The sequence below is a fragment of the Anopheles maculipalpis genome, assembly GCF_943734695.1.
Source record: "Anopheles maculipalpis chromosome X unlocalized genomic scaffold, idAnoMacuDA_375_x X_unloc_2, whole genome shotgun sequence".
NCBI lineage: Eukaryota > Metazoa > Arthropoda > Insecta > Diptera > Culicidae > Anopheles > Anopheles maculipalpis.
The window spans coordinates 352,774-368,991 of NW_026060480.1; the positions used below are offsets into that span (position 1 = coordinate 352,774).

Below are 16,218 nucleotides of genomic sequence, written 5' to 3' on the forward strand. Positions count from 1 at the left end.
ATTTGCTGCTCTGGAGCTGCTGGCGGAGAATCGTCCTCTTCGTCGCTGGACGAATCCGCGCCCTCGCCGTACAGCCATGCCAGGGAGGCCACAGTCCTTCGCCTCTCCCTGAATCTCGCGACTCGCTCGCGAATGGCTGCCCGGCGCGCAGCTGTTGTCGGCGATGGAGGTGGTGTTGGGGGCCGCCCACCTCGCTGTAACTCCCTCGCTCTCGCCCGTGCCGCGTTCCTCGCAACGTTCCGGCGCTGGTTACGAGCGATGGCCACCGAGTTGTCAGGGAGGTGTGCGGCTGACGGCTGGCCCTGCACAGCCAACAGCTATCTTTCCGCGTTCCAACCGTCCTGGAGCTCGTCCGTGACGCCGGCGACGAACTCACAGATGCTGCTCCAACGTTTCCTCTCGAACAGAAACAGTACGAAGGGCTTTGAAGCCATAGTAAGCGGCCTTCGATAGGCACTCGAAGATTGGTTTGAACTCAGGAAAAGAGAAATTTTGTATATATGTTAAGAAACGATAAGAGTAGGTTACAAATGCGCGATGCTACTTTGCATATACACCCTGGCCAAAAAACCCTCGCGGGGCAACGGTCAGGGGGTGGAGTGTGGATTTTTTGTTGAGGCTTATTATAGATAGATTTCAATAAAAAATTCGTATTAAAAAAAAGCCACCAAATGAATGCACGTGTTCGCAGTGCTCGTGGTGATTTGTTCAATTTTTAGGTGAAAAGTGTTTTAAAATCGTGCGAAAACGCTTATAAACGTTAAATAACGATAAAACACAGTGTTTAGTGGTGAAAAACTAGTGAAAATCGATTCATAAACAGTTAATAAGTGGGTGCAAAAAAGTGTACACATTTTGTATGGGGAGTGTTTACTTCCTATTTTTCCCTCATCTTTACTCCTATGGAGGCCGGATGGGGTACTAAAATGTGCGTGAGAGTGCCCGCTATGTGATTGTGTAAAAAACCGGACGGAAAACGGCTAAAAACTGATAAAATAGCGTTAAAAAGTGGTGGAAAAAACGTGGTCGTCAAAGGTGACATTTGCCTAGTGATGGGCAAAAATTGCCAAAATTCAGTAGTGATGGGCAAACAAAAATAGAGTGACATTTTCAATATATTTTCTTGAAAAATAAAAAAACTTTAAGGGAAAATTCGGATAAGCAGTGGAGGACGTAGAGAAAATTCAGGAATAATTTTCTGTGCCGGTCCGGAATTTTTCCACCCACCCGTTCTCCCACCACGTGCCTGCAAAGTTGGTGATTTCCCCTTAAAGTGTTAAGACCAAAAAATTCAAGGAAAATAAGAAAATGGAGCCGGAAAATTCAAATTTTCAGTGAGTGGTGTCGAGGCAGAGGGCCTTTAATCTTCAAAAGCGATTCCGGGAATTTTCCGTCCACCCCTTTTCCCCCCGCGCCCGTTAAACTTTGAAGGGTGTCGGTGAACGCCTTAATCGGGGGAAATTAAGGGGAAAAACTTTAAAGTGTGTGAAAAGTGTTTTAAAATCGTTCGAAAACGCTTATAAACGCTAAATAACGATAAAACACAGTGTTTAGTGGTGAAAAACTTGTGAAAATCGATTCATAAACAGTTAAAACAGTGGGTGGAAAAAGTGTACACATTTTGTATGGGGAGTGTTTACTTCCTTTTTTCCCTCATCTTTACTCCTATGGAGGCCGGATGGGGTACTAAAATGTGCGTGAGAGTGCCCGCTATGTGATTGTGTAAAAAACCGGACGGAAAACGGCTAAAAACTGATAAAATAGCGTTAAAAAGTGGTGGAAAAAACGTGGTCGTCAAAGGTGACATTTGCCTAGTGATGGGCAAAAATTGCCAAAATTCAGTAGTGATGGGCAAACAAAAATAGAGTGACATTTTCAATATATTTTCTTGAAAAATAAAAAAACTTTAAGGGAAAATTCGGATAAGCAGTGGAGGACGTAGAGAAAATTCAGGAATAATTTTCTGTGCCGGTCCGGAATTTTTCCGCCCACCCGTTCTCCCACCACGTGCCGGCAAAGTTGGTGATTCCCCTTAAAGAGCTAAGACGCAAAAATTCGAGGAAAACTAGAAAGTGAAGCCGGAAAACTCCGATTTTCAGTGAATGGTGTCGAGGCAGAGGGCTTTAAGTTTTCAAAAGTGATTCCGGGAATTTTCCGCCCACCCCTTTTCCCCCCGCGCCCGTAAACCTGGCGGAGAATCGTCCTCTTCGTCGCTGGACGAATCCGCGCCCTCGCCGTACAGCCATGCCAGGGAGGCCACAGTCCTTCGCCTCTCCCTGAATCTCGCGACTCGCTCGCGAATGGCTGCCCGGCGCGCAGCTGTTGTCGGCGATGGAGGTGGTGTTGGGGGCCGCCCACCTCGCTGTAACTCCCTCGCTCTCGCCCGTGCCGCGTTCCTCGCAACGTTCCGGCGCTGGTTACGAGCGATGGCCACCGAGTTGTCAGGGAGGTGTGCGGCTGACGGCTGGCCCTGCACAGCCAACAGCTATCTTTCCGCGTTCCAACCGTCCTGGAGCTCGTCCGTGACGCCGGCGACGAACTCACAGATGCTGCTCCAACGTTTCCTCTCGAGCAGAGCGGCAACGAGACCTTCGGGGGTGATCTCGCTCATACTACCCGCCTCGAGCAGCCTTCCGCGTTCAGTGGCGAACCTGGGGCAGCTGAAAACGGCGTGTTCCGCCGTCTCAGCGACGCCAGGACATCTGGGGCAGTCCGGGGACGACGTGAAGCCCATCCGGCACAGGTAGTCACGGAAAAAACCGTGACCGGACAAAACCTGCGCCAACTGGAACGTCACGTCTCCGTGTTTCCGTGACTGCCATGTCCTCACGTCAGGTATCACTCGATACGTCCACCGAGTGAACCGACTGGCGTCCTCTCTAGCAGCATCCGCGTCCCACTGCTGCTGCCACTGCCCGTAGGTACGGTCGCGCTCCATGTTCTTTACACTCGCTCTCGAGTGTTCGTTCGCAGGATCCTGCAGACGATGATGCACCCTGCTGTCCTCCTCGACCAGCAGGCATATCGGGATGAGACTGGCCAGCAGCACGGCCGTCTCTCCCCTCACCGTCCGGAAAGCCCGACACACCCGAATGGCCGTCGTTCTCTGCACACGCTGCACCAGTCTGTGACACTGTTGCAGCTGCAATCCCTCCGACCATACTGGGGCCCCGTAGCGAAGGATGGAGTCCGCAACGGCCGCCAGTAGTCGGGCACGTGACGATTTCGGGCCACTGTGGTTCGGCATGAGGCGCGTGATGGCTTCCGCAACCCTCATGGCCTTCGCTGCAACCTGCTGAACGTGCGGCAACCATGACAGGTGGTCGTGCAACCAAACTCCAAGATAGCGGATGGAGCGCTGGGATTGCACGACCACTCCCCCGATGTTGATGCTGACGACCGGATGACGCTTCAGGGTGGAGATGAGCGTCATTTCCGTCTTCTCCGGAGCCAACGAAAGACGGTTCCGGTCCAGCCAGGTCGTGATCGCCGCGATGGCGCGTTCAGCAGTTGAGGAAGCGGCTTGGGGTGTCGTTGCGGGGACCAAGACTACAAGGTCATCGGCGTAGCCAATAACCTCGGCCCCCTCAGGCAACTGGACACCCAGGACCCCGTCGTACAGCACGTTCCACAGCGTGGGTCCCAATATGGAACCCTGTGGAACTCCCGCGCTGATGCTGCGCTCGACGGGGCCCTCGCTGGTGTCGATAACCAGTCGCCGATCCTCGAAGTAGCTTTTCAGCATCCTCTGCAGCGACGATGGTACCCCCTTGTCCCTCAACGCGCTGGCGATGGCCTGCCAAGGCGCGGAGTTGAACGCGTTGCGGATGTCCAGGGCAACCACCATCAGGCAGCGCTTGTCTCGGGCATTGGTACGATGAAAGGACATGGCCTTCCTGCCCGCTTCGACAACGCGCTGGATCGCACTGATGGTGGATCTGCCCCGCCGGAATCCGTACTGTTCGTCCGACAATCGTTCCGCATCTGGTTCCTCCAGGAACTCGTTCAGCCGGTTAAGGATTAGGCGCTCCAACACCTTGCCGAGTGCATCAAGCATGCACAGCGGCCGGTAGGAGGAGCTTTCCCCGGGAGGTTTGCCAGGCCTTGGCAGCAGCACCAAGCGCTGCCTCTTCCAGGGCGCTGGAAACGCACCTCGGTCCAGGCAGTCCTGATACAAACGGACGAAAACCTCCGGGTACTTCCTAATTGCCGTCTTAACCGCAGCATTGGGGATACCGTCCAATCCAGGCGCTTTCCTGTTCGCCATTGATCCCACGATGCTAAGCAGCTCGTCCGCGGTAACGGGGGTCAGCGATGTCCTCTGCTCTTCGGTGTCCGCACTCGGCAATTCGGAGTCAGGCCAGACAACAGGCGGATGAGTTGGAAACAGATCGTTGGCAATCTGTTCCAGTACGGCACGGTCTGTCTCCGGTGGCACAAAGCTGCCACGAAGGCGAGACATTACCACCCGGTAACCGGCCCCAAACTCATTGGTCTCCGCCTGTTGTATCAGCTCATCAAGCTGTGCACGCTTGCTGGCCCGGACAGCCTTCTCCACCGCTCTCCTCGCCGACCGATGATGTGCGGCCACGGCGCTGCGCTCCTGCAGATCGGTCGTACGAAGCATTCTCTCGTGCACAGCCGCACACTCCTCCCGAAGACGCAGAATCTCCGGGGTCCACCAGAAGAGGTCGCGATGGGGGTCACGATGTGACACAGTGACGCGCTCCATCGTGTCGTCGCATGCATCGAACATGGCGGCGACCATCCCCTCCTGGCTCACGGCTCGCTCCGGGAATCTGGCCGTCTGGAGTGCAGCTGTGAATGCCTCGACCGAAAACTGCGTCGTCTTCCATCTACGGCCAACGTGCCGGAAAGTGGTGGACGACGTTAAGGACCCCTGTCCCCGCTGACGATGATGCTGCTGCTGCTGCTGCTGCTGCTGTTGCTGATGCTGCTGCTGCTGCTGTTGCTGCTGTTGCTGCTGCTGCTGCTGCTGCTGCTGCTGCTGGTGTTGGTGCTGCTGCTGGTCACGAGTTGGAGGTCCCACGGTGAAGAAGATATACCGATGGTCCGATGCCGTGTAGTGGCACGCAGCGGTGTCTGCTGCCACCTCCCAAGTGTACGGACGAGCGATGGATGCGCTCGCAAAAGACACATCCACGACACTGGGAGTGGCAACTCCGTTGCCCACGAACGTCGGGACCGAGCCTTGGTTCAGGACCACAAGGCCCAGCTGCCTGACGGTATCAAGCAGCTCTTCACCGCGCCAGGTAGAACGCTGGCTACCCCACTCCTCGTTCCAGGCGTTAAAATCGCCTGCCAGGACGATACGCGGGTGAGGTTGGGCCTCCAACTCCACCGCCTCCAGTAACTGCTCGAACTCGCCGGTGTTGAGACGCGGAGGGGCGTAGCAGCTGATGTAAACCACCCCTCCAATCTGCGCTGCTGCCAATCCGGGCATGGCACAGCGCCAGACCCGCTGGATTGGGAGGTGGCCGGTCGCCACCACAGCCGCTCCCCCCGACGAGTCGACCGCCCAGTTACCGCTACCATCTGGAGGCTGGTAAACCTCCGACAGCAACAGCACGTCGGCCCGCTTCGTGCGGGCTGTCTGCAAGGTCAGGTCCTGGGCGATGCGTCCACCACCCAGGTTGGCCTGCATCACCCGCATTACACCCGCCACTGCGGGTTCTGGCGGCACGATGGGGCCCCTGGCAGAATATGCACCTAGCCGCCGCGGTGCACTGGCTGATGCGGTGGCCTACCTCGCCACACTGCAGGCACTGACCCGACCGTTCAGCGGAAGCAGCGCTGAAGGTCAAGCGGCTTCTTCGGGACCTCGCGGATGCCGCTTACACACTGGCACAGAGTAAGCTTCTGGCCAATCAGGAGCCGAGCCTTTCCGAGTGGAAGCCGCACTCGAGCCCGCTTCGTGCCATCGCGGAGCTCCCACAGCTCGACCCGCGCAATTCCCGGCTCCGCTCCTAGCTGCTGCTTGATGGCGAGCTCGACGTCGCTCTCCTGGGCCAAGGGGTCGACGTTTGTGACGAGAAATTCTCCCATCTCCGTCACGACCCGGGCCACGCCATCCTCGCCGAGCGCCAGCTGAATGCGCCGAGCCAGCTCCGCGCTGTCCACGTTCTTGCGCAGCGGGACTATCAGGTGGCCTTGCGCGGTCCGACGTCCCATCCCGATGTCCGCCCGGACGTCCTGCAGCTCCTGAGACGTACGTAGTTTAACGTACATCTCCGTCCAGGTTTTGTTCGCACCCGGAACCACCGCGATGCGGTCGGGTCGTACACGACGCTCCTTGGACTGCTGCTGATGTTGTTGCTGCTGCTGCTGCGGACGCTGCTGCTGCTGCGGACGCTGCTGCTGCTGCTGTTGCGGTGTGCGAAGCTGCGGTGGCACGTATCGCTCGCCTCGCTGCTGTTGCTGCTGCTGCTGCCACTGTTGCTGTCGTGGCTGCTGCTGCTGTCGCGGCTGCTGCTGCTGCTGCAATGCAGGCCATTGCTGCTGCTGCTGCTGCTGACGTGGCTGCAGCAGCGCAGACGTGGCTGTCGTGGTTGCTGTTGCTGCTGCTGCTGTGATGGCCGCGCGTTTCCTCCGCACTTGCCACGCTTGCGCTGCTGGCGCACCCACGAGCTGCTGCCCACCACTTCGGCATACGTGCGCTGCTCGTTGGTGATTGCAGCGTAGTAGCCACGAGCGCTACTGCCTTCCACCGACTGCATCGACGCAACCGTCTGCGTACCCTGTCGGTACAGCTCCAGCTCCTTGCGCGTGCTGGATAGCTCTCCTATGAGCTGCGCAATTTGCGAAGTCAGACGGTCGAGGTTTGCCTGCATAACTGCCACCTGCTCGTCGCGGCTCTTCAGTTGCCGCAGCAGTGCCGCTACTGTGTCCGACGATGCAGGCTCCTTCTTATCCCTGGGCAGCTGAAGCCTTTCCACGATTACCCTGGGGACGACCGTCGTGTTCAAATCGTCCAAACACTCTTCATCCTCGCTGGAGATGCACATGTTCTCCTCCCCCAGCGAACATTCAATGGACATTTCTATCGGTTTACGCGTCATCCGTTCCTCCTGGGATGATACTACCGACGACGCTCTCGTCCGAGGGCGCAAAACGCGTGTCGCCGGGAGGTGGGCGTCATCTCCCAGCCCCGACGACATGGCTGGAACGACTACTGCCGTTTCTGTCCGGTTCACACGGCTTTATTCCAGCAGTTTTCTAACGGGTGGGTGAGAGGGGGGGATCAGGCTGGTTGACGGATTTCCGAATTATTTCATCTCCCGCCAGATGAAAAATGAGCTGCTTGTCACTCGCTCAAGTCACTGAGGTTCGTCGCTTTTGCTAACGCTCAAGTCACCGGGTTCGTTGCTTGTGCCGACACCCAAGTCTCCGGGGTCGGCACCCTGGCTCGGGTCCTGAGCCTTCCCTCCAGCCACCGGGCTCGTCACTTTCGGCTTTCCCCCAAGCCACCGATATTTGGGAGCACTTAGACGAGGGTGGGGTGGGTGGAAAATTCCAAAACCACACTGACAAACTGTCTCCTACAGCGATCCACACTTTCCTCCTCTTAGCTGAATTTTTCAACCACTAACAATAATTTTCCGCACACTTTATAGTTTTTCCCCTTAATTTCCCCCGATTAAGGCGTTCACCGACACCCTTCAAAGTTTTACGGGCGCGGGGGGAAAAGGGATGGGCGGAAAATTCCCGGAATCGCTTTTGAAAATTAAAGGCCCTCTGCCTCGACACCACTCACTGAAAATCGGAGTTTTCCGGCTTCACTTTCTAGTTTTTCTCGAATTTTTGCGTCTTAGCTCTTTAAGGGGAATCACCAACTTTGCCGGCACGTGGTGGGAGAACGGGTGGGCGGAAAAATTCCGGACCGGCACAGAAAATTATTCCTGAATTTTCTCTACGTCCTCCACTGCTTATCCGAATTTTCCCTTAAAGTTTTTTTATTTTTCACGAAAATATATTGAAAATGTCACTCTATTTTTGTTTGCCCATCACTACTGAATTTTGGCAATTTTTGCCCATCACTAGGCAAATGTCACCTTTGACGACCACGTTTTTTCCACCACTTTTTAACGCTATTTTATCAGTTTTTAGCCGTTTTCCGTCCGGTTTTTTTACACAATCACATAGCGGGCACTCTCACGCACATTTAAGTACCCCATCCGGCCTCCATAGGAGTAAAGGTGAGGGAAAAAAGGAAGTAAACACTCCCCATACAAAATGTGTACACTTTTTTGCACCCACTTGTTAACTGTTTATGAATCGATTTTCACTAGTTTTTCACCACTAAACACTGTGTTTTATCGTTATTTAGCGTTTATAAGCGTTTTCGCACGATTTTAAAACACTTTTCACACACTTTAAAGTTTTTCCCCTTAATTTCCCCCGATTAAGGCGTTCACCGACACCCTTCAAAGTTTTACGGGCGCGGGGGAAAAGGGGTGGGCGGAAAATTCCCGGAATCGCTTTTGAAAATTAAAGGCCCTCTGCCTCGACACCACTCACTGAAAATCGGAGTTTTCCGGGTTCACTTTCTAGTTTTCCTCGAATTTTTGCGTCTTAGCTCTTTAAGGGGAATCACCAACTTTGCCGGCACGTGGTGGGAGAACGGGTGGGCGGAAAAATTCCGGACCGGCAGAGAAAATTATTCCTGAATTTTTTCTACGTCCTCCACTGCTTATCCGAATTTTCCCTTAAAGTTATTTTATTTTTCACGAAAATATATTGAAAATGTCACTCTATTTTGGTTTGCCCATCACTACTGAATTTTGGCAATTTTTGCCCATCAATAGGCAAATGTCACCTTTGATGACCACGTTTTTTCCACCACTTTTTAACGCTATTTTATCAGTTTTTAACCGTTTTCCGTCCGGTTTTTTTACACAATCACATAGCGGGCACTCTCACGCACATTTTAGTACCCCATCCGGCCTCCAAAGGAGTTAAGATGAGGGAAAAAAAGGAAGTAAACACTCCCCATACAAAATGTGTACACTTTTTTGCACCCACTTTTTAACTGTTTATGAATCGATTTTCACAAGTTTTTCACCACTAAACACTGTGTTTTATCGTTATTTAGCGTTTATAAGCGTTTTCGCACGATTTTAAAACACTTTTCACACACTTTAAAGTTTTTCCCCTTAATTTCCCCCGATTAAGGCGTTTACCGACACCCTTCAAAGTTTTACGGGCGCGGGGGGAAAAGGGGTGGACGGAAAATTCCCGGAATCGCTTTTGAAAATTAAAGGCCCTCTGCCTCGACACCACTCACTGAAAATCGGAGTTTTCCGGGTTCACTTTCTAGTTTTCCTCGAATTTTTGCGTCTTAGCTCTTTAAGGGGAATCACCAACTTTGCCGGCACGTGGTGGGAGAACGGGTGGGCGGAAAAATTCCGGACCGGCAGAGAAAATTATTCCTGAATTTTTTCTACGTCCTCCACTGCTTATCCGAATTTTCCCTTAAAGTTATTTTATTTTTCACGAAAATATATTGAAAATGTCACTCTATTTTTGTTTGCCCATCACTACTGAATTTTGGCAATTTTTGCCCATCACTAGGCAAATGTCACTCTTGACGACCACGTTTTTTCCACCACTTTTTAACGCTATTTTATCAGTTTTTAGCCGTTTTCCGTCCGGTTTTTTTACACAATCACATAGCGGGCACTCTCACGCACATTTAAGTACCCCTTCCGGCCTCCATAGGAGTAAAGATGAGGGAAAAAACGAAGTAAACACTCCCCATACAAAATGTGTACACTTTTTTGCACCCACTTTTTAACTGTTTATGAACCGATTTCCACTAGTTTTTCACCACTAAACACTGTGTTTTATCGTTATTTAGCGTTTATAAGCGTTTTCGCACGATTTTAAAACACTTTTCACACACTTTAAAGTTTTTCCCCTTAATTTCCCCCGATTAAGGCGTTCACCGACACCCTTCAAAGTTTTACGGGCGCGGGGGGAAAAGGGATGGGCGGAAAATTCCCGGAATCGCTTTTGAAAATTAAAGGCCCTCTGCCTCGACACCACTCACTGAAAATCGGAGTTTTCCGGCTTCACTTTCTAGTTTTTCTCGAATTTTTGCGTCTTAGCTCTTTAAGGGGAATCACCAACTTTGCCGGCACGTGGTGGGAGAACGGGTGTGCGGAAAAATTCCGGACCGGCACAGAAAATTATTCCTGAATTTTTTCTACGTCCTCCACTGCTTATCCGAATTTTCCCTTAAAGTTTTTTTATTTTTCACGAAAATATATTGAAAATGTCACTCTATTTTTGTTTGCCCATCACTACTGAATTTTGGCAATTTTTGCCCATCACTAGGCAAATGTCACCTTTGACGACCACGTTTTTTCCACCACTTTTTAACGCTATTTTATCAGTTTTTAGCCGTTTTCCGTCCGGTTTTTTTACACAATCACATAGCGGGCACTCTCACGCACATTTTAGTACCCCATCCGGCCTCCATAGGAGTAAAGATGAGGGAAAAATAGGAAGTAAACACTCCCCATACAAAATGTGTACACTTTTTTGCACCCACTTTTTAACTGTTTATGAATCGATTTTCACTAGTTTTTCACCACTAAACACTGTGTTTTATCGTTATTTAGCGTTTATAAGCGTTTTCGCACGATTTTAAAACACTTTTCACACACTTTAAAGTTTTTCCCCTTAATTTCCCCCGATTAAGGCGTTCACCGACACCCTTCGAAGTTTTACGGGCGCGGGGGGAAAAGGGGTGGCCGGAAAATTCCCGGAATCGCTTTTGAAAATTAAAGGCCCTCTGCCTCGACACCACTCACTGAAAATCGGAGTTTTCCGGCTTCACTTTCTAGTTTTCCTCGAATTTTTGCGTCTTAGCTCTTTAAGGGGAATCACCAACTTTGCCGGCACGTGGTGGGAGAACGGGTGGGCGGAAAAATTCCGGACCGGCAGAGAAAATTATTCCTGAATTTTTTCTACGTCCTCCACTGCTTATCCGAATTTTCCCTTACAGTTTTTTTATTTTTCACGAAAATATATTGAAAATGTCACTCTATTTTTGTTTGCCCATCACTACTGCATTTTGGCAATTTTTGCCCATCACTAGGCAAATGTCACCTTTGACGACCACGTTTTTTCCACCACTTTTTAACGCTATTTTATCAGTTTTTAACCGTTTTCCGTCCGGTTTTTTCACACAATCACATAGCGGGCACTCTCACGCACATTTTAGTACCCCATCCGGCCTCCATAGCAATAAAGATGAGGGCAAAAAAGGAAGTAAACACTCCCCATACAAAATGTGTACACTTTTTTGCACCCACTTTTTAACTGTTTATGAATCGATTTTCACAAGTTTTTCACCACTAAACACTGTGTTTTATCGTTATTTAGCGTTTATAAGCGTTTTCGCACGATTTTAAAACACTTTTCACACACTTTAAAGTTTTTCCCCTTAATTTCCCCCGATTAAGGCGTTCACCGACACCCTTCAAAGTTTTACGTGCGCGGGGGGAAAAGGGGTGGGCGGAAAATTCCCGGAATCGCTTTTGAAAATTAAACGCCCTCTGCCTCGACACCACTCACTGAAAATCTGAGTTTTCCGGCTTCACTTTCTAGTTTTCCTCGAATTTTTGCGTCTTAGCTCTTTAAGGGGAATCACCAACTTTGCCGGCACGTGGTGGGAGAACGGGTGGGCGGAAAAATTCCGGACCGGCACAGAAAATTATTCCTGAATTTTTTCTACGTCCTCCACTGCTTATCCGAATTTTCCCTTAAAGTTTTTTTATTTTTCACGAAAATATATTGAAAATGTCACTCTATTTTTGTTTGCCCATCACTACTGAATTTTGGCAATTTTTGCCCATCACTAGGCAAATGTCACCTTTGACGACCACGTTTTTTCCACCACTTTTTAACGCTATTTTATCAGTTTTTAGCCGTTTTCCGTCCGGTTTTTTTACACAATCACATAGCGGGCACTTTCACGCACATTTTAGTACCCCATCCGGCCTCCATAGGAGTAAAGATGAGGGAAAAAAAGGAAGTAAACACTCCCCATACAAAATGTGTACACTTTTTTGCACCCACTTTTTAACTGTTTATGAATCGATTTTCACTAGTTTTTCACCACCAAACACTGTGTTTTATCGTTATTTAGCGTTTATAAGCGTTTTCGCACGATTTTAAAACACTTTTCACACACTTTAAAGTTTTTCCCCTTAATTTCCCCCGATTAAGGCGTTCACCGACACCCTTCAAAGTTTTACGTGCGCGGGGGGAAAAGGGGTGGGCGGAAAATTCCCGGAATCGCTTTTGAAAATTAAACGCCCTCTGCCTCGACACCACTCACTGAAAATCTGAGTTTTCCGGCTTCACTTTCTAGTTTTCCTCGAATTTTTGCGTCTTAGCTTTTTAAGGGGAATCACCAACTTTGCCGGCACGTGGTGGGAGAACGGGTGGGCGGAAAAATTCCGGACCGGCACAGAAAATTATTCCTGAATTTTCTCTACGTCCTCCATAGCTTATCTGAATTTTCCCTTAAAGTTTTTTTATTTTTCACGAAAATATATTGAAAATGTCACTTTATTTTTGTTTGCCCATCACTACTGCATTTTGGCAATTTTTGCCCATCACTAGGCAAATGTCACCTTTGACGACCACGTTTTTTCCACCACTTTTTAACGCTATTTTATCAGTTTTTAACCGTTTTCCGTCCGGTTTTTTTACACAATCACATAGCGGGCACTCTCACGCACATTTTAGTACCCCATCCGGCCTCCATAGGAGTAAAGATGAGGGAAAAATAGGAAGTAAACACTCCCCATACAAAATGTGTACACTTTTTCCACCCACTTTTTAACTGTTTATGAATCGATTTTCACTAGTTTTTCACCACTAAACACTGCGTTTTATCGTTATTTCGCGTTTATAAGCGTTTTCGCACGATTTTAAAACACTTTTCACACACTTTAAAGTTTTTCCCCTTAATTTCTTAATTCCCCTGAATTTTCTCTACGTCCTCCACTGCTTATCCGAATTTTCCCTTAAAGTTTTTTTATTTTAAAGTTTTTCCCCTTAATTTCCCCCGATTAAGGCGTTCACCGACACCCTTCAAAGTTTTATGGGCGCGGGGGGAAAAGGGATGGGCGGAAAATTCCCGGAATCGCTTTTGAAAATTAAAGGCCCTCTGCCTCGACACCACTGACTGAAAATCGGAGTTTTCCGGCTTCACTTTCTAGTTTTTCTCGAATTTTTGCGTCTTAGCTCTTTAAGGGGAATCACCAACTTTGCCGGCACGTGGTGGGAGAACGGGTGGGCGGAAAAATTCCGGACCGGCACAGAAAATTATTCCTGAATTTTCTCTACGTCCTCCACTGCTTATCCGAATTTTCCCTTAAAGTTTTTTTATTTTTCACGAAAATATATTGAAAATGTCACCCTATTTTTCTCTATTTTTCACGAAAATATATTGAAAATGTCACTCTATTTTTGTTTGCCCATCACTACTGAATTTTGGCAATTTTTGCCCATCACTAGGCAAATGTCACCTTTGACGACCACGTTTTTTCCACCACTTTTTAACGCTATTTTATCAGTTTTTAGCCGTTTTCCGTCCGGTTTTTTTACACAATCACATAGCGGGCACTTTCACGCACATTTTAGTACCCCATCCGGCCTCCATAGGAGTAAAGATGAGGGAAAAAAAGGAAGTAAACACTCCCCATACAAAATGTGTACACTTTTTTGCACCCACTTTTTAACTGTTTATGAATCGATTTTCACTAGTTTTTCACCACTAAACACTGTGTTTAATCGTTATTTAGCGTTTATAAGCGTTTTCGCACGATTTTAAAACACTTTTCACACACTTTAAAGTTTTTCCCCTTAATTTCTTAATTCCCCTGTATTTTCTCTACGTCCTCCACTGCTTATCCGAATTTTCCCTTAAAGTTTTTTTATTTTAAAGTTTTTCCCCTTAATTTCCCCCGATTAAGGCGTTCACCGACACCCTTCAAAGTTTTACGGGCGCGGGGGGAAAAGGGATGGGCGGAAAATTCCCGGAATCGCTTTTGAAAATTAAAGGCCCTCTGCCTCGACACCACTCACTGAAAATCGGAGTTTTCCGGCTTCACTTTCTAGTTTTTCTCGAATTTTTGCGTCTTAGCTCTTTAAGGGGAATCACCAACTTTGCCGGCACGTGGTGGGAGAACGGGTGGGCGGAAAAATTCCGGACCGGCACAGAAAATTATTCCTGAATTTTTTCTACGTCCTCCACTGCTTATCCGAATTTTCCCTTAAAGTTTTTTTATTTTTCACGAAAATATATTGAAAATGTCACTCTATTTTTGTTTGCCCATCACTACTGAATTTTGGCAATTTTTGCCCATCACTAGGCAAATGTCACCTTTGACGACCACGTTTTTTCCACCACTTTTTAACGCTATTTTATCAGTTTTTAACCGTTTTCCGTCCGGTTTTTTTACACAATCACATAGCGGGCACTCTCACGCACATTTTAGTACCCCATCCGGCCTCCATAGGAGTAAAGATGAGGGAAAAAAAGGAAGTAAACACTCCCCAGACAAAATGTGTACACTTTTTTGCACCCACTTTTTAACTGTTTATGAATCGATTTTCACTAGTTTTTCACCACTAAACACTGTGTTTTATCGTTATTTAGCGTTTATAAGCGTTTTCGCACGATTTTAAAACACTTTTCACACACTTTAAAGTTTTTCCCCTTAATTTCCCCCGATTAAGGCGTTCACCGACACCCTTCGAAGTTTTACGGGGGCGGGGGGAAAAGGGGTGGGCGGAAAATTCCCGGAATCGCTTTTGAAAATTAAAGGCCCTCTGCCTCGACACCACTCACTGAAAATCGGAGTTTTCCGGCTTCACTTTCTAGTTTTCCTCGAATTTTTGCGTCTTAGCTCTTTAAGGGGAATCACCAACTTTGCCGGCACGTGGTGGGAGAACGGGTGGGCGGAAAAATTCCGGACCGGCAGAGAAAATTATTCCTGAATTTTTTCTACGTCCTCCACTGCTTATCCGAATTTTCCCTTACAGTTTTTTTATTTTTCACGAAAATATATTGAAAATGTCACTCTATTTTTGTTTGCCCATCACTACTGAATTTTGGCAATTTTTGCCCATCACTAGGCAAATGTCACCTTTGACGACCACGTTTTTTCCACCACTTTTTAACGCTATTTTATCAGTTTTTAACCGTTTTCCGTCCGGTTTTTTTACACAATCACATAGCGGGCACTCTCACGCACATTTTAGTACCCCATCCGGCCTCCATAGGAGTAAAGATGAGGGAAAAAAAGGAAGTAAACACTCCCCATACAAAATGTGTACACTTTTTTGCACCCACTTTTTAACTGTTTATGAACCGATTTCCACTAGCTTTTCACCACTAAACACTGTATTTTATCGTTATTTAGCGTTTATAAGCGTTTTCGCACGATTTTAAAACACTTTTCACACACTTTAAAGTTTTTCCCCTTAATTTCCCCCGATTAAGGCGTTCACCGACACCCTTCAAAGTTTTACGGGCGCGGGGGGAAAAGGGGTGGGCGGAAAATTCCCGAAATCGCTTTTGAAAATTAAAGGCCCTCTGCCTCGACACCACTCACTGAAAATCGAAGTTTTCCGGCTTCACTTTCTAGTTTTTCTCGAATTTTTGCGTCTTAGCTCTTTAAGGGGAATCACCAACTTTGCCGACACGTGGTGGGAGAACGGGTGGGCGGAAAAATTCCGGACTGGCACAGAAAATTATTCCTGAATTTTCTCTACGTCCTCCACTGCTTATCCGAATTTTCCCTTAAATTTTTTTTATTTTTCACGAAAATATATTGAAAATGTCACTCTATTTTTGTTTGCCCATCACTACTGAATTTTGGCAATTTTTGCCCATCACTTGGCAAATGTCACCTTTGACGACCACGTTTTTTCCACCACTTTTTAACGCTACCCATGCGGCAATTCACCACGGTTAAATTCACCTACTCCTCGATCGCAGGATTTAGAGGGAAGGTCGGTTCATGTTTGTGCCTGACGGTCGATTGGTTTGGCATTTCAAAATGGCGTCCCAAAAAAAATTGGTTGACGTCCAAAAAATGTTGAACGTGCTCCACGTTTAATTGAACGTGCTCCGGGTCTTGGGCACATGGCACATGTGTTGTGCTGCTATTTGCC

General features: G+C 48.5%; 1 protein-coding gene across 1 annotated transcript in view; it reads right to left on the reverse strand.

Moving 5' to 3' along the window:
* Window positions 1–372: 372 nt before the first annotated feature.
* LOC126566709 (uncharacterized) overlaps window positions 373–16,218 on the reverse strand; it is a 63,743-nt gene continuing 47,897 nt past the window's right edge. Inside the window, exons 3-4 of the mRNA XM_050223284.1 lie at window positions 6,537–7,099; window positions 373–474 (exon numbers count right to left, since the gene is read on the reverse strand). Of these exons, the coding sequence (XP_050079241.1) occupies window positions 373–474; window positions 6,537–7,099 (665 nt within the window). The remainder of the gene's footprint in view (window positions 475–6,536; window positions 7,100–16,218) is intronic.